Source organism: Cervus canadensis, chromosome 9 (assembly GCF_019320065.1).
Source record: "Cervus canadensis isolate Bull #8, Minnesota chromosome 9, ASM1932006v1, whole genome shotgun sequence".
In the NCBI taxonomy this organism is placed as follows: Eukaryota; Metazoa; Chordata; class Mammalia; order Artiodactyla; family Cervidae; genus Cervus; species Cervus canadensis.
In genome coordinates, this window is record NC_057394.1 from 54,097,366 (window position 1) to 54,116,073 (window position 18,708).

Here is an 18,708-nt window from a genome sequence, read left to right on the forward strand (position 1 = left end):
GCCTTTGGTTAAGTTTATTTACCTCCTTGAGCTTCAGAATTTCTAATTTTGTAATGCCTTCTAAATTTGTGAAAATTCTCTGGGAATTGGAAAATTCTCTATAAATAGAATTTATCAGTATTAACTAGGCTTGTGTAACTATTATTTGACCTGTCTGATGTTACAAACCCTTAGGGAAATAAGCACAATTTTCATATAAATAGTGCTGACCAATATTTTATACAAAATATCATGATAAACTGTGTAAGTTGAACAATAACAAAGAAAGCTTCCAATATTGTTTCTGTGTTACAACAATCTTTGAAAAATATTATGAAATAATTTGATTGAACATTGTACCTTCAGGAAAATAGATTTTGAAATATAAATAATAATTGAAATTTAGTTCATTAGAATGCTACAGATCATTTATAAATTGTTATTCTCAAAGTGAAATGCTTCATTTGTAAGATAAAGAATGGAACACATCTAATGGGTGAAGTCAGTCTGTGTGATACAAAATTTGTAAAAAAAAACAAAAAAAACAAAAAACTCAAAAATATTTCCTCTCTAATCAATATTTGTATATAAGATACTCATTAACATTTAGAGTAGCTTCAAAAACTAATCTATTGTTTGGCAACTTTTTCTGAATTATTTAAAAAGGGAGAACAGGGAAAGAAGTTGCACCCTTTTATAAATCCTAACGGACAGTGGATTATCCAGCATTATTCATTTCTAATATGAACAGAAAATGATATATTTCCTTGGTGAACCATGTGCAACCATCTACAAAAGCATTTAATAAATAGTTTGAAGATGGTCCATTAACTTGATGATCTAGTTCTCTGTGCTGTATTGATGCTGTAGTGATGTTTAAGAATTTGTTCTCTTCATATCCTACAAATGATTGCTCTCTGATTGTCAAATAATTGTATCTTTGGGGCATATCTACTTAAAAAATACCCTAATCTGAGGGGCTTTAACAGCTCATTGACATGAAGGAAGCTTGTGATACATGTTGCACACATGACTTCCTCCTCATTGCAACCTGGCCAGGTAGAGTTGTTCATCTGAATGACTTCCAAATCCTTCAGCCCTGGTCAACTGGTTCAGGTGAGTCAATTAACACACTTGAAAGCAATAAATGATGTAATAACAATATGGTTTTGCTCTACTTAACACAGAAATATTTTTATTATAAAAGGTAATATAAGGTCAATTAATATGAGGCAATATAATTCAAGGCAATATAACATCAATTTCTATGTTAGCATATACCACCTAGGTACAAGCTATAAGTACTCTGAGGGTAAAATGTAATTATTTTAGTTTTTTGTACCTTAGGACCATTGTATGGAACCTGACATCTAAGTGGTGCTCATTGAAAAAGAAACAGACACGTTAACCAACAAATGAGGACAACAATGGATAGGACATTTAGTCTATTCTAGTAAGTCTAAACCACAAAGATTTTAAATATGGAAAAGCAAAGCACATTTCTTGATGTAATTTATACTGTCAGAAGAAAAGTAAAATTAAAAGAAAAAAATCAACAGGGGCAGAACATTATGTTGGTTTGTAATCACTGGGTGTGAACTGGCAGAGATGTGGGATGTGTGGTCTAGCTGAGGGAAAATGCAAACAAGCAAATCTAGTTCATAAAGAGTAGAACTTACCTCTGTTTCTCCCACCAGACTACTGTGACCCAGGCACCATTCAGATTTTACCGTTTACTCCTGGGGCATAATTGCCCAAGGAAAACACAGAGTAGGAATTCAGTAAACATTTGTTTAATAAGTAGAAAGAGAGGCTTATTATTTTAAGATGCCACAATAAACATGTACTAACTTTAAAACACCATTTATAAATAGGTGGTTTTATTAGTCATGTAAGCTTCTGAGAGGTCTTATAAAAATGATTTTTCTGAAATCCTTTAGGATCTTGTACCAAAGTATCTTCAAACCAATCATAAATATGAAAAGTCACTAGTATCATTAGGCTATGACTCCATGGTAAGTATTTGACTATCCAACTTATCAGGCTATCTGAAAGCCTGGTAACGAATTCCCACTGAGTAACATTATTATTAAATAAGTTTTCCAAAAGCTTATTTTACTGGCAAATAAAGGAATAGCACAAACATTTGTGATGTCACAACTGCTTTCCAAAATAATTATGATCAGGGTCCCTGCGGTACACAGTGTATTAGAGAATTCAAGGGAAGGCAACACCACTATTAGTAATAGCTTTTTATTCAGAGTCCTCATTTTCCAGATAGGTCACATTAAACACAGCCATTAAACAATAGCGTTGAGATAAATCCATACAACGTATGTTGCTTTGTTGTCCTTGTTCACCAATCACTTGGTGCAGCTAAGAACCGTATGGAGTGATGGGGCTGACAAATGGGGATAGCCAACCTACGAAACACGGAGCCAGGAAAGTCAGACTTTATTCAGGACTCATTCAATCACATTTCGAATCAACACATCTTGATAGCCAAAACTCTCATTTGAATTAATGCTCCGATAAGTGTTGTGTGTTGTCAAAAGAATATAATTAGACAATAATGAGTGGGCATATATTATGCCAAACCTCAGTCTACTTGTTGACCTCAGCAACTTCTACTCCATTAGGCAACAAACAGCTTTTAACCTGGTTCTAATAAAGCATACTGCTCCATCACTACATTGCTTTTTTTTTTTTTTTCTTTTTTATGGTGTCATTTTTTAAATTGAGCAGTACCTAGATCCTTTAAAGGGAAGTCATGTTTTACAAGATCTCAGCTAATTTAGAAAAAACAAAACAAGTCAATTTCCCAACCAGGAATTCAATTAATTTATGGAGTAGTGAGCCAATATTTGCATATTGCCTGCAGTAAGGATTAAGTATGCCAGGTTAAGAAATAACATGAAAGCATTCTTTGAAACTGCATAATGCGTCTCTTTTATGTTTACTTTGGTATAGGTACAACTAACACTGATTCTCACTACTTTTAATTTTGATGAAAAGATCTTTTATCATTAACACATTAACACTGAATGGAAACACTGCTTTGTTACCGGTACATTTTTTAGTTCATCAGTAAACAATTTTTAGAACTTTGACTTTCTTATGAAAAATTCTGTAGATTCTTTTTCTGTGCTTGATACAGTTATTTAAGGACCTAAAAGACAAAGTATTTTTTTATTTATTTTGATTGTGTGTGACTTTTTTGAGGGGCTAGTAATCGGAGCATGTGAATTAAGATAATTTTTCACATTCTGAATTGTGACAAAAACCCCTTGAAATATCACTGCATCACCCCTTAGAGCAAGTTGCTCCCCAAAGGGGTAATTTTGGCATCTCAGAGACTTCCATGGAAGCCAAGCACCAGAGGTCTGTGATAAAGGCAGTTGCCAGCCAAATGAATAAAAGCAAGATTCCCTTCAACTCAACTATAAAAGCTTAGCGTCCTGACTGCTGAATTACCACCAACTGGTAAATAAATAATCACCACTAAATACAGATAATGTGTTAAACAGCTAACGCTAGTAAATCACTGGTGACAGAGAGCCTAAAGGTAATCCCTCACACGTTGGCACAACCAATTCTTAAAATCTGATAGTGTTTTAATGTCTTCAGACACCTCTAATAAATTGAACAACTGGTTACTCAGCATTAAGAACATTTTAAAAATGAACCCTACTCTCTTTGTTGATTTCATTTACATACTGCCTTAGATTTTACTACTTGGCTATTGTCTAGAAAGAGAGAGGCAAACTTGGTAAGACTAAATGGAAATCAGTTTTCCATCAAATCGCAGCTATCAAGCTAAATCAACCTGTAGTCTCCTGGCAAAAAATAACATCATATAACAGAGACGACACATTTCAGATACATAAATTGTCCAAAATATAGTCAATTAAGTTTCACATGTACAAGATCCTTGCTTTTCTAATTTAAACATTTATGAATAATAAAAACCAAGAGTAGAGCTTTGGAAAGGCTGTTACTAGGAACCAAATACAGTTCTCAAGAGGATAAGGCTGATGGGAGTCGTCCACTCTTCCCTTTCAAAGCAGTTCTGCAGACGAGGTACAGTCTTAAATCTTGACAGCATTTGACGGAAATCTTTTCAGTTGGATTTTTCGAGGTTTAAAATTACAAAACTCAATTCACCTCTGTGTTTGTTTTTGCTTTTGTTTTTGATATAAGGATTTTTATGACATTTACGCTGTTACTACACTGGCTTGGGGGCCAGGAAAGAAGGCACAGAATTCTCCACCAGTTTGCAAATAATGCATTTTTCTGCTCCAGTGCACAAACAGCCTTTATTTAACTCAGCACCACATATTCTAAGGTATGGGCTGGAAACTGTTTGTCATGAAGCTGTAAAATGCCAAAATTTTTAAACGCTGAAGGAAAATGTCAATCAAGGCATTTTCCCATCTGCTGCTACTTCTGCAAGTGCTAATTTTACTTTTTCCCAATTCCTGAAATTTGAGGTTTCCTAGCCTCATATGGAAGTAAGTTTGAAACTTGCTAAATGTCACAAGGAAAGGTGCAACAAAATGAAGGAATAGAAGGTGTATTGTTCTCAAAGGACACCAATAAAAAGAGGCAGAAGAGCACTGAAAAAAAATAGGCAAACCTTTTGTTAAGACCAAGACCTCTTGTAAAACACGACACAATGCAAGTAACCAGTGCTGGTACCACACATGCATTAAAGCATTTTGCATGGTTTTGAAATATAATGGGAACACACATCTTGAACCACTTAGGATACTTTTGAGAACTAATCAACAGTATGATATCTACATAGGCAGAAGCTGCAAGTTATCGAAAAACATGAAGAAGTTTCAGGTATTGGTACAAATGTAATTCTTGTGATTTAGCGTGACTTTAATAAAAGCTTCCACAAAGGACTTGCACATAACCGTGACTGACAGATGTATTTTTTGACCTTTCAGTTAGCTCCATCAGCTCACTCAAACACATTTTGAACAGATTATGTACTGTAGTACTTGGTAGACTATACATTAAACAAGAGACTTTGCTCTGAGGCACTGCTTCCAACACTCCATGGGGAAAAGGAAGCAGGAAAAAACAAAACTCATAGAGTTCGACAGCTACCAAGGCAACACTTGCCATTTACAATATAAGCCCAAATATTTTTGCAACACAACTATATATTAATTTAATAAAATACACAATATAGCTCTTATACACTCAACAATTTGGCTCATATGCACTGAATCTGCAATAAATCAATAAAAATATGTCATTTGATGTAAACACATTTAATCTTCTTACATTTGCACATTTAAATGGTCATGTGATTTGTGTATGTCTAAAACATTTTCACGTTCCTGAGCTATTTTAGTGTCCACAAATGAATAAAACATATCAATCATGTTAATTGTCTCTGAATATCAGCACTCAGTGGTAACTACTTTTCAGAACTTTTCCAGGGCAAATTTAAAACATATCCATTGTTACATATATGTTTGTTGGACACTAAAATGCTAAAGAGGGATTTTAAACCTTTAAATTTTCTTCTCCTTTCATGAAGTGAGTTAGTCTATGTGTGTGCAGGACAAAATGGAATATATCTTTTTACATTTAACTTTCATACGACATGAGGTGTTTTACAAATGACCCAGTTTTTAATTTTTTTCGACTAATGATATGGAATGTTCTCTGTGTTTATATGTGTGGCAGGTAACTTTATACAGAAATGTTTACCACAAATATGTGTTAATGTTTGGTGTAGCTTGGACTACTGCAAGGTCTTTTCGGGACGTTCAGTAGAAGCCTGTGGTGACTGCTAGAAATTCTACCACAGATCAAAAATTATGACCCTGCTTTGTATGGGGTTTATAGGTAAACAGTTAAGTCAGCATTAATCATGGAGGACAGTCTTAGAGCCATCAGAAAAAATCTTCCATTCTCACACTGCATACCTTCCTAACAGATTGTCAAAAGGTAACTTGCTTCATCATCCTCTTTTATCTCCTCTCCTTTTTCTTCTCTGTTTGTCTTTCCTCTTTGAGCTTCTGTTAATTCTGTCCTAATATAATTCTGGTCAGAACAAAACCATCGTTATCTCTGAAAAAGAAACAGCAGTGAAAAGAACATACTCGTGGGCACTTCAGATGTTCACTAAGAACCTGAAAGCAGCATCGGTCTTTCTTCATCCCTGTAAAACGGGGTTGTCACCAGGAGGGATCAGTTTTCAATCAAAAGAAGAAACAGGAAGATGCCAGTGCCTTTTGTTCTTCTTCACTTCCTCACAGCCACAGGGTCATTTCCCCGGCAGTCCTGCAGAAGCTTGTCGATTTCCCTCACGACCTCCTCTGCATCCACCGACTCTCTGCCCAGATCCTGGCCGGGGTGGTCAAGTTGCTCCAGAACGGTGCCCATCTCGCTGGAATCCCGGCTGGCTCTCGAATGCACGTCTGCGAAGACCCTTGCCATCTGCTCAGAAGCCAGGAAGGGAGGGTCTCTTGGCTGCTTGCTGGGGGACAGATACTGACTGTCAGTGGGCAAGTACTGGCCGCTCGCCTCGGCCAGGGCTCCTGGCTTTGCTTCGCAACCATCCAGGGAGCCTTTTGTGGAAGTGCAAGGCTCGATGCACGCCTTGGTCGGGCTGCTTGATGCTGAAGGGACCTCTTGGAGGAGAGGGCTCAGGGCACGTTTGGCTTTTAAATAAGGTTTCACATTGGCAATGAGAATCGTGTGCTCTCGCTTGTCTTTTCCAAATGTACAAAAAGTCTTTTTCCCAGTGGGATTCACAGTTTCATAAGTCTCGGTCTCAACATTCGCTTCAACTGTGGGTACAAAGAGATTTGTGCGGTAATCTGCATTTTCAGCCTGATTGGTTGCAGGGAACTGTGGCATCCAGCACCTGTCAGAATGACCAAGCACTCGGCATTCATCTGTGCAATTAACACACTCTTCCGGTTCTGCAAAACAAAAGGAAGACAGCAAAGCCAATCACTAGGGTTGCCTTTACATTTCTACCGAGACTGTGATCCGCTCTCCCTGGGTTTGCTTGACCTCTGGTCTCTTAATTAAAAAGGAAAAGAAAACAATAATTAAAACATTTCAGGATGGTTGCATAAACCTGCTGGTTGAGACAATGGTTTTATTTAAGTCTATTCTCTAGATATTAACGAATTCCCATAGCCTGGAAAGAAGTAAAAAGTGGCCATTGGAGAATCATTCTCAGTAGAATAGAACATCACTGTAAACTAATCCCCTGGGGATATCAGTTAGTCTTTGTTCTGTATAACCCATCCTGGAAACAGGGAACATCAAAAAGGATTACCAGGATTAATTTTTCAAATCAAATAACAGTACAAAAACTGAATTGCAAACTTCCATACCAAGTCCTAAACTGTTTTTTATTTTTTTCATGTTTTATTCCTATTTTGCTTGTAATTGTTATTTTGGTAACAGTCATGAAATAAAACTTTTCTTACTGAGAATGGCAAATAGAATTTTCTATCAAAATGTGTAATAAACAACCTTGTCAAAAATGTACATAGTCCTATTGTAGTAGATTTGCAGATGGATCACGTAATCAGGTTTCTTCACTTCAATTTTGTTTGTTTGTTTTGTTTTTGGTGTAAGTACGTGAAAATGGATTTAGTCAACAGATATAGTTCAGAATGAATGACAAATCTTGATTTCCTAAACAGTAATACTTTCTGGGAGAATTTCACTTCTCTTTCACGATAACATGTAGATAATCTAAATAAACTATTCTTTTAATCACCACTGTTTCAAACATGCTGAACAAGAAAATATGAAAGAAAATTCCTTCACTATGACAACAGTCCATGAACTCAATATTTTAAATTGTAACTTTGAACTATATCTTCCCAGTTTTCCCTTTCACCAACAAATGGTTGTCCTCCTTATGTTTAATGATCCTTTTTAAAACAGGGACTTTTTTTCAGGAGAGGATATTTACAATTTAACTCCATGCGATGGGAATAGAATTCCCTACACATTTGGGAACTCTTGGGATTACCATTTAATTGATGCAAGAGGATCTCTATAATGTATAGTGTCCTATGTGCAAGGGAAAAATCAGCAAATTTAATAGCACTGATAAATTTATATAGCTACATTTAAAAGTCATATACAAAATCTGTTTATATTTAAAACACATAAATAATTCCTTATCCAAAAAGAAAAAAAAGAACACAACTTAATTCACCTCAAAAGGTTTTAGGATAAAATAATTTTCTATGAAACTAAACTCTTAGAAAGGAATCAAAATAGTGTTTTGACAGAACAAAAATTCTGTGATATTTCATAGCATGTATCATTCACACATGAAATGTTAAAAGGAAGTATCTAGGTGTCTTTTCCCTATTTTAATTGTCTTTCTTCTTTAAAATACATTTACCTAGCAGTGAATAGAATATGTTAAGCTTATTATGTAATGCAGTCAAGAATGCTGAAATGTAGTCTCAAATTAAACTATCTACTATCTACTCACAAACTCAAATACTGTCTATGATGTGAAAGGTTGTCAGACAGATGGACACAAACAGAAGCAGAGAAGCTAGGCAATTTTCTGAAAACCTCCTTGTGCAGATTTAAAGTAGAGTAGGATTCAAACAACAGGATATTGAAAAAGTTTAATATCAGGTATCTGTTTAACATTATGTATTCTGAAAGTAAATCATTAATATTATACCTGTGTCAGTAAGTTTTAGAAAAAACATATGTATCATTTCACTCAACTAATTTTATTCTTCAAAGATCCAGTGAAAAACTTTACCATCCATTTCACTTGGTAATATTTCTATATCTTTTAGAGTTGTGATTTTTAAAAACTTCATTTACAGCCCATACACTCTCTTTGAAATACATTAATGTTTTATTTTTCAATATTGAATGGCCTCAATTTCAGCAACTTGGAGAGCCCAGCTCTGAATGAATTCAATATGTATTTAAGAAGAGAGTGAACGAGATAGAGTAATGCAGATGTATGATAGTATAAATCGACCTTGAATTTGAAACCATCAACATAAACCCTGCAGTTTTACTACTCAACTTCATGACACAACTAAGGGAGAAAATTTCAAGTACTGATTATGACACATTACATGCTGTTCCCCTTGGGATTAGACTGTAATTCTGATAGCAGCCACGACACTAAGGAAACCCCAACTCTGTGGTTTCCCCAGTTTAGTGGTTATCATGTTCCCCCAACATGCACAAGGTCCCTGGTTGGAAACTGGGCAGAAACAGCTTCACTTTTGGGCTTCCCTGTGGCTCAGCTGGTAAAGAATCTGTGTTCTGTGCGGGAGACCTGGGTTCGATCCCTGGGTTGGGAAGATCCCCTGGAGAAGGGAACTGCTACCCACTCCAGTGTTCTGGCCTGGAGAATTCCATGGACTGTATAGTCCATGGGGTTGCAAAGAGTCGGACTCAACTGAGCAATAGGCTTGATAGCAGCAGTTCACAGACAGTGAAGAAAATTAAATGGACATGTTTGCATAAATAGCAGAAACTATGAGCATAAAGTGAACTATAATTGCCAAGGGTCAAATAATTTATGAGAAAGTCAAATTATTTCTGAAGTAACATAAATAAATAGATGATTAGGTTGGTACATAAAAGAGACATTGGTAGTAAATAAAGAATGACCAGCTAGACCAACAAGAGAAAAAAAAAAAAAAAACTGACCAGCAAGACAAAAAGAAATAGAGAGGGTAGAAGGAATTCTAAGTGAGAAGAGAGAGGGATGGAGGGAGGAACTAGAGGCTTAAGGGGAGAGGAGTCATATTGGGAGGATTTTTGCTATGCACACCTTCTATTATAATTTTTAAAATCTCCTCAATAAACTAAGTGTGTATAATAAAGGATAATAACGTGGAGGATTTTCTCCAGCTCTAGAGCTATAAAGGTAGATAATCAAACTTCTTTCTGTACCTTGGGGAAATGAAATCCAGAATAGACATGTTGAATTATGAACTATAAAAATGAAAAAAGAATCAAGTTCTATAGACAGCCACTATTTACAGAGTTTAGATATTCGCATCAAAAGAGAAAAAAAAAAAAATGTAAGGATCCTGGACAGTAAACAAACTTAGAGAACTTTGACCCAAGATTCACTTTTACTTCTGGGCCAATCTGGGATTACAAGGAAATTATTTACCCTAATTTTTGTCCTTTCCTCAATATAACATGATAACTCTTTCACAAAATCACCGTTTGCCAAGAAAGATCAGATAATCCAAAAAGTATACAGATGAGAGTAACCGAGATATTGCAAAGTGAAAACAACTCTGAATTCCAACAGCTGGAAATATGGGCAGTTCTGTCTATAAAGTTTACAGTGTCTAATCTTTTAAATGTATAATTATCTGAAGGACCATGTGACATCTGCATACATTTAAATTCTTGTTTACTGTTAAGAATCACTTTCTACACTACTATGGACTTCCCTGGTGGCTCAGATGGTAAAGAATCGATCTGTAGTGCAGGAGACCTGGGTTCAATCCCTGGGTTAGGAAGATCCTCTGGAGAAGGGAAAGGCTACCCACTCCAGTATTCTTGCCTGGAGACTCCCATGCACAGAGGAGTCACAAAGCGGGTCACAAAGAGCTGGAAATGACTGAGCAAGTAGCACTTTCTTTATCACTATGGTCATATCTGGCTATTATATAAGATCCCAAGGGGAGGGATCTAAACATAGTCATCTTAATTAGGTCAATTTTAACTTATATGATCTTTTTTTTCCAAAAGATATAGTCACTCAAATTACGAGAAATACTTGCAATTCAGCTGCCACCATAAACTACACACACACACATACACATGTACAAATCTCTATTTGTATGTGTGTAATAAAATTGAGCTTACTCCAGCAGATAGTGCAAACAAAATTTTAAAACTCAAATGCATTTCCAATGTATTCCTGAAAATTAAAAATCAGTAACTACCATAAGAGAAATACAGGTGAATGAATAAAATGCACAGAAAAGTTATATATTAGTAATATAAAAGCTACATATTGGTAATATAAAAGTTGTGTATTAGTAATATAAAAGATATATCTCTATAAGCATATATATGAACATTTTCATAATTTAAAGAATTTTATATATAATTTACGTGTATAAATCTTTTTATTTAAAATCACCAATAAACAACATTTTAATCTTTCTCTGTTCCCTTCAACTGAGTGTGAAATCTCTGACTGAATAAACAACTTGACTACTGATTTTAAAATTTTATATAATTCAAATAGATTTAGAAATAAAGATGTTTGAAATCTGCATATTCATTTTGGCTGACAAATCTGAAAGCTCTTTCGATCTTTTTTTAAACCTAGACTAAGCTGTTTAACAACTTAATCTTAAAGATATTAGGCAAGCAATCATTTTCTGCCAAAATATACCTTCAAAGGAACAGTCACTGTGAAAGTTACATATGTGTGAGGAAAAAAGATTTAGGTAATACATGAAATTATCTGTTCCCAAAGTACTGGATTTTAGCAATCTTCCACAAAGGTTACCAGGACCTAATGTTCATAACGTGATTTTAACACTGTGATGTCACTACATCATTAAGAGTGCACTGCCGTTTCAAGATGGGTAAGAGGTGCCAACAATCGCTATGTATGAGACGAAAATTTGAAGTCAAAACACTATTTAAGCCAGCAAGGATTATTAAAGATGAAGGGGCATCTGTTGAATATAGTTATTTTGGGAAAAGTCAGAGGAAAAATATCCTTGCGTGTTGTGACTCTAGTGTTCACCCCAAAGGAAACATGTTGAGGAACCAGTTCATAAAATTCCTTACTTCAGAGTAAACCTATCTCTTTATTTGAATCTGTATCACTCCCAAGAAGTAAATTATAAGATAAGCTTATTTTCCCTGTCTTCAAAGCATTATACCACACCGCCCAAAGGGAGATATTAGCAACTAATTTGTTAACATTTAGGGAAATACTAGAAAACATAAAAGGGTTTCCTCCCCTTAGTTTCAGCTTTGCCTGCTGCCTCTGGAGCCCACATATTTGTACATCTGAAAACATGCATATTATTTCTGGAATAGGAGTCTCACATATGCATCTGATTTATTTTTTATAATGATGAAATAAAGTCTCTGTCACAGAAATCTGAAAACCAAAATCCATAAATCAGAACATTAAGTAAGGAAGCTCTGAAGGGTTGTGGTTGTGGGGGAAGGCCATCTGAGAGAGTTTTCTGTGCTTCATGGCTGTCAACAGAATAGCTTTATTTCTGTTTTGTAAATAGCTTTAAATAGGAAAAGTGCTCTTCTGTTAGTGTGGTGGTTGCTCCTGTTTCTAACAGCATCTTAAAATTAGAGTTGTTTCCAAGTAGACAACTCTATAAATGGAAGTTCATTTTTCATTTGTTCTCAGTTTTCTTTTTTATTTCTAGTTTACCTTCTTCCGAGCTTCCCTGGCGGCTCAGACGGTAAAGCATCTGCCTGCAATGTGGGAGAGCCGGGTTCGACCCCTGAGTCGGGAAGATCCCCTGGAGAAGGAAATGGTAACCCACTCCAGTATTCTTGCCTGGAAAATGCCATCGATGGAGGAGCCTGGTGGGCTACAGTCCAACAGGCTGCAAAGAACTGGACAGGACTGAGTGACTTCACTTCTCACTTGACCTTCTTTCACCAATGTAAGCTTTCATCAGACCTAATTAGCTGTCTGGGAAAGCAGAGAGCTGGCACCCATCTATATTGGTGGCTGGCCCAAGTGTTCTGGAGATGAACTCTGCAGAATCTAAATTGACCCCTCTCACAGATTATCTGCCAGTAAACAATGACAAACCAAACCTTAGACAGAGAGTGTATACCAGTGTTCTACTGAAAGTTTTTAATGATGTAACCACATCTTGCTTTGCTATTTTTCTCTTTCTTCAGCACACACACACACACACACACACACACACACAATTTCAAACAAGCATGGACACTTCTCTATGAACACAACAAATTACAATTAATCCAAATATATTCCAACAGAAAAAAACACCAATACTAAAATACAAACACTAAATACCAGTACAAAACACCAATACTAACTAAAATTCTAGTCAGAATACAGTTCAACAACCTCAAATAAAATGTATCTTTCAGTAAATTGACACAATTCATAACATCCTGTGAACTGACAGCTTTCTACCGTAAACCGTTCTCTCCTTTTTTGACAATGTTGATGATTATTCACTTATTTCCCTTTATCATCCTATAAACTCCTTACGCTTGTTACATGATAGGGTGAGTCATTCCATATAAATAGCACTTTAACAATCTATTCATTCTATTATTTGCATTTATGATTTCTATGTCCCATTTACTAGCACATTAGTTAAAAATAAACCTGATTTCCCTCTATCTAACGATGAAGGGGCTAAAAATTCCACTTTCAATATTATTTCTTAAGACAGCGTTGGAAAGTTGTCTCAAAACATCTTTCTCTGCTTTGGGGGGAAAAAAAAGGAGTATCCTCATAATTTCATTACACACTTTTTTTTTCTGCTAGTGTTCACATGACTGCCAGGATTAATTTTAGTACAATTTTTAATACGCTTGGTGTATCCCTATGCAGGGAAGAAAAGGGAAAAATGTGGCATCAGAGAACAGTCACTTTTCTTTAGCTGAGTGATCTCATCTATTGCCTTGTATTTTCCGTGTTTCTCACTTGTGCATAGTGATCTAGGTTGTTCTACTCATCAAATAACTGATACACAAATGCATAGATGTGGAACGTGTTTTTACTTCTTTTGCTTTTTAATGTAAGATCACGTATCTTATTACAACATGCTCCTTTGCTTATTTCCTGAGGATGCTTGTTACATTTTTCCAGTGATATCATGATATAACATTGTGTATAGACGCCAGGAATTAAATTATTTCCTAATAATTGGCCATAAGTGATTAGGATTTAGGAACATAGTTCACAAAATAAAAATACTATGAGATAAACGTATATATTTTAGGTGGGTGCACTGCCAATTTGGCTTCCGGATTTGACCTCAGTTGTGAAATGCCATTCATCTGCTTTTGATAGGCAGAGAGCACATTTTGAAGAGGAAGTTGGTATAATACTATCAAATAGTCAAACCGCGACGGCTTTGAAGTACCAGTCCTCTGGCGAGCACTTGCATCACACAATGTTTCAGAATGTATTGTCCCGGCTGCATTCAGACACCAGAAACCACTGATCTATATCACATTCAACTGAATCCAATTGCAACCGGGTCTCTGGAGTGCCTGGAGCATTTACATTTACTATTCAATGCACCTGCACACCTTCAGGGATGGTTTCAAGTGTTTGTGACTCTTTAGACATAATAATAGGGTCTCCCAGAATGAATTTTCTGGCATATATGTTGACAATCACAGATAATGCTCTGAGACGAAGAGAAAAGAAATTAAAGGGGAACATATATTAAGGAATAAAAGCAAAAGGATTTTATTTCCTTATAGGAAATCTGATATGGAAGCACCAGAAATTTAAAAAAAAAAAATGAGAGTGTAAACCATGCATCAGGAACCTGTGGCACAAATATAACTATGTCTTGTGGCACACTGTTCTGAAATTAACTCTCAAAACATAGCTGTTCCCCTCCCCTGATCCCACACTACAGATGCAGTCATCACTGCGGCAGAGGCAGAACCTTGGAAGTGAAGTCACAGATAAATGTGGCCATCTCTTTCTTAACAGGTACCCTAAGGAGAACTGACTCTGAAGCTCAATTCTATAATAACTGGAACAAATTTGTTTGTTTTCTTTTGTTTTTTGAATAAAGGACTCTGACATGACCTCTCGAGGAAAAACAATTCAACTGAAATGCCCCACCAGATTAAAGACAGCTCTAATTCAGTGAGAGTAGTAGATGTGTGTGATTCAACAGTTTAAAAAAAAAAAAAAAAGTATATTCAGTCATTCATAAGGTTAAGAATGAACTAAACACTGACTTTGTGCATTGGAAGTTTTTAAGCAAAGGCATCTTCGATAGAATTTTGTGGAATAGGTATTATGTCAAGCAAAGGTATGTGCTAAATGAACTCATATTTACCCACCTCTAAAATTCACCAGTCTGGAAGAATGTATCTTTTCACCAAGGAGTTTACACTTTGACTGGAAGCTAGAAACTTGATTTGAAATTAGGATAGGGAAAATAATTCATGAGAAATTATAATTTAAACTATGTTATAGTAAGACATATATGTTATAGGAAGACAAGACTCTTGAGAGTGCCTTGGACTGCAAGGAGATATAACCAGTCCATCCTAAAGGAGATCAGTCCTGAGTGTTCATTGGAAGGACTGATGTTGAAGCTGAAACTCCAATACTTTGGCCACCTGATGAAAAGAGCTGACTCATTTGAAAAGACTCTGATGCTGGGAAAGATTGAAGGCAGGAGGGGAAGGGGACGACAGAGGATGAGATGGTTGGATGGCAGCACCGACTCAATGGACATGAGTTTGGGTAAACTCTGGGAGTTGGTGATGGACAGGGAGGCCTGGTGTGCTGCAGTCCATGGGGGTCTCAGAGTCGGACACAACTGAGTGACTGAACTGACTGAACCGATAGGAAGACAAACAACAGAAATGCAGAGAAAAGCATAAACTGTAATATTGTGAAAGGCTTTGTACAAGAGATAGTGCTTGATCTGCAACTCAAAAGATGATCAGGGTTTCAACAGCCGGTGGAGAGCAGGGAGAGGATGATGTAGGTAAAGAGAGCAGAACCTGAAGCAACCAGCACAGAGAAACGTGCACTTCACGGGATGGTGAGAGACCAGCTGCAGAGGTGGAAGGACACAGATTGCAATACCAAAAATAAAATTACATGGGAAAAATTGGCTAGAATTTAAAAGAAAGTGACAAAGCTCTGAATAAAGGGCCAAATTTAGTGCAACAGGCCATGCAGCACCAATGTAAGTATCCGAGCAGTTTACTGCATGAATCGGAAGATTTCTAAAATACTCAGGAGCTCAACTGGAACACTCCTGAGCAACACTTACAAATATAAAACACTGGGATGGCCACAGGGCAAGTAGTATTCAAATCAACACTACCTCTGGAAACAAACATATAGCATTTTGGCTGCAACCAGGATTTGTTTCCAACAGAGCACCAAGGACCTGACATGACTCCCTGGCACCATCATTCCAACTCCAGGGCTACCCCAATCTGCTTACATCCCACTTCTAAACTAAAGAAAGCCTTCATGTGTGATGAGTAAAGAGATATTTGTATTAACAACATAAATACTGTGTTTCATAATTCTGAATTCAAAAAATATCTTTTTCTTCCCACATCTACTTTATCTCTCTTCCTGCTTTCTCAAATATGCTGTTATTATTTAGTTCAGTTCATTTGCTCATTCGTGTCCGACTCTGCGATACCATGGACTGAAGCATGACAGGCCTCCCTGTCTATCACTAGCTCCCAGAGTTTACTCAAACTCATGTCCATTGAGTCGGGGATGACATCCAATCATCTCATCCTCTGTCATCCCCTTCTCCTTCTGCCTTCAATCTTTCCCAGCATCAGAGTCTTTTCCAATGAGTGGGTTCTTCTCATCAGGTGGCCAGAGTATTGGAGTTTCAGCTTCAGCATCAGTCCTTCCAATGAATATTCAGGACTATTTCCTTTAGGATTGACTGGTGATCTCCTTGCAGTCCAAGGGATTCTCATGAGTCTTCTCCAACACCACAGTTCAAAAGCATTAATTCTTCAGCACTCAGCTTTCTTTATAGTCCAACTCTCACATCCATGTATGACTGTTGGAAAAACCATAGCTTTGAATAGATGGACCTTTGTTGGTAAAGTAATATCTCTGCTTTTTAATATGCTGTCTAGTATGGTCATAGCTTTTCTTCCAAGAAGCAAGTGTCTTTCAGTTTCATGGCTGCAGTCACCATTTGCAGTGATTTTGAAGATCAAAAATATTAAGTCTGTCACTGTTTCCATAGTTTCCCCATTTATTTGTCATGAAGTGATAGGACCAGATGCCATGATCTTACTTTTCTGAATGTGGAGTTTTAAGCCAACTTTTTCACTCTGCTCTTCCACTTTCATCAAGAGGTTCTTTAGTTCTTCTTTGCTTTCTGCCATAAGGGTGGTGTCATCTGCATATCTGAGGTTATTGATATTTCTCCCTGGAATCTTGATTCCAGCTTGTGCTTCATCCAGCCAGGCTGGATGTACATATGATGTACTCTGCATATAAGTTTTATCAGGGTGACAATATACAGCCTTGATATACTCCTTTTCCAATTTGGAACCAGTCTTTGTTCCATGTCCAGTTCTAACTGCTATTTATTAACCAACCATAAGATTGCATATGACCCCATATCAGGAAGATTAAATATTCTGGAAGTTCAGAAGAGGGAAGGGCTAGAAGAAATAAGATCATTATAGGTATCTAGGAGAGAAGTAATAAATACTCCTACAAGGCAAGGAAAATGTTACAAATAAAGCAGATGTTGAATCTCAGAAAGTTTTCAAAATTTATTCTGGCTACTCAGAAAAATAAATAACGAAAATTCCTGAAAGTATTTTCCAAAATACATTTCTATTTTAGACAAAGATAATGCCTCAATTTTCCTATTGTACTATTTTTTTTAGCATACTCCATGCCTCTTATTTTTTAATCTATTTACCTCATTGAGTTCCCTATACTCCTTGAGGATCAAGACTCAGGCCCTGGTATATTCTTTCATGCTCTATTCCTTGAGAACACACTCAACAGTCTCACTTCTGAATTTGAACAGAATGCTACTATGGATATAAAGGAAGATTATATTAAAAAAGAATCAAATACTATTTATTGGCTATCTATAATACAAATGACCACTCCTTACAGATTACTCAGCTCATTTATGAGAACGTAATGTCAGTTTTCAAAACAATACCAGGACCTTACAAAATTATGCATAATAGCTCTGTTTTGCTATCAGATACACAGTACTTAAAGTAACATCAGATCTGTTAAATGCTATATTTATATAAAATTCCAAAGTTCTGTATTTATTACTGAAAATTATCTTATTATTATCAGTACCATTTTCAATACTATAAATAAATCCTACCTGACATATATCCACTGGAACATGGAAGTCAGAATATTTTCCACTGAAGATAACTTTTTAAACTAGTGATACTGTTATTGACATTAAAAAATATATTTAAATAATCATCTCTTTATAATTTTAAATTACAAAAACAGTGAGTATTCTAAAAATCCTACATGTCAGCATCTGTAAGTTTTTTTTCTTCTCTCCTAGGTTCTCCTTTTGTCTTTTTTTTTAATACTGCATTGTTGGGTCAAATGCACCAGTTTCTCTCTTTTGATTTAAGGTAGCTGCCTCAGTGTTTTATGGTTTATCTGATAGCTTCCATCAACATATTAATTAATTAATAGGCTTTTGTAATGTTAGATTCTTAAAAGGGTTAATGCAACTTCCAAAATTCCTGATTTATATGCAGTGAGAAACCTACACTCTGGCATGCAGTAGTTAGTAAAAGCTGTTTGGTTTACAAGGACAAATTTAAATTTCTAGCAACTTAAATAATACTGTGAATTTCAGACCCAAAACTATTCAAATATACTGCTATGGAAGAGACATTTTCCTTCTGTTTTATCACTTGTGTAACTAACCGTATCTCTGATAATGACACCACTATTGATGCCATGGATGAATACATCTAAAATTCAAGTCATTCTCC

The 18,708-nt window shown here is 36.0% G+C and overlaps 1 protein-coding gene across 3 annotated transcripts in view; it reads right to left on the reverse strand.

Annotated features, from left to right (window-relative positions):
• Window positions 1–2,216: 2,216 nt before the first annotated feature.
• Window positions 2,217–18,708, reverse strand: part of PCDH17 (protocadherin 17) — a 112,537-nt gene continuing 96,045 nt past the window's right edge. For all 3 annotated transcript variants that reach the window (XM_043478026.1, XM_043478025.1, XM_043478023.1), the window contains one exon: window positions 2,217–6,929. In XM_043478026.1, the coding sequence (XP_043333961.1) occupies window positions 6,247–6,929 (683 nt within the window). In that variant the 3' untranslated portion in view covers window positions 2,217–6,246. The remainder of the gene's footprint in view (window positions 6,930–18,708) is intronic.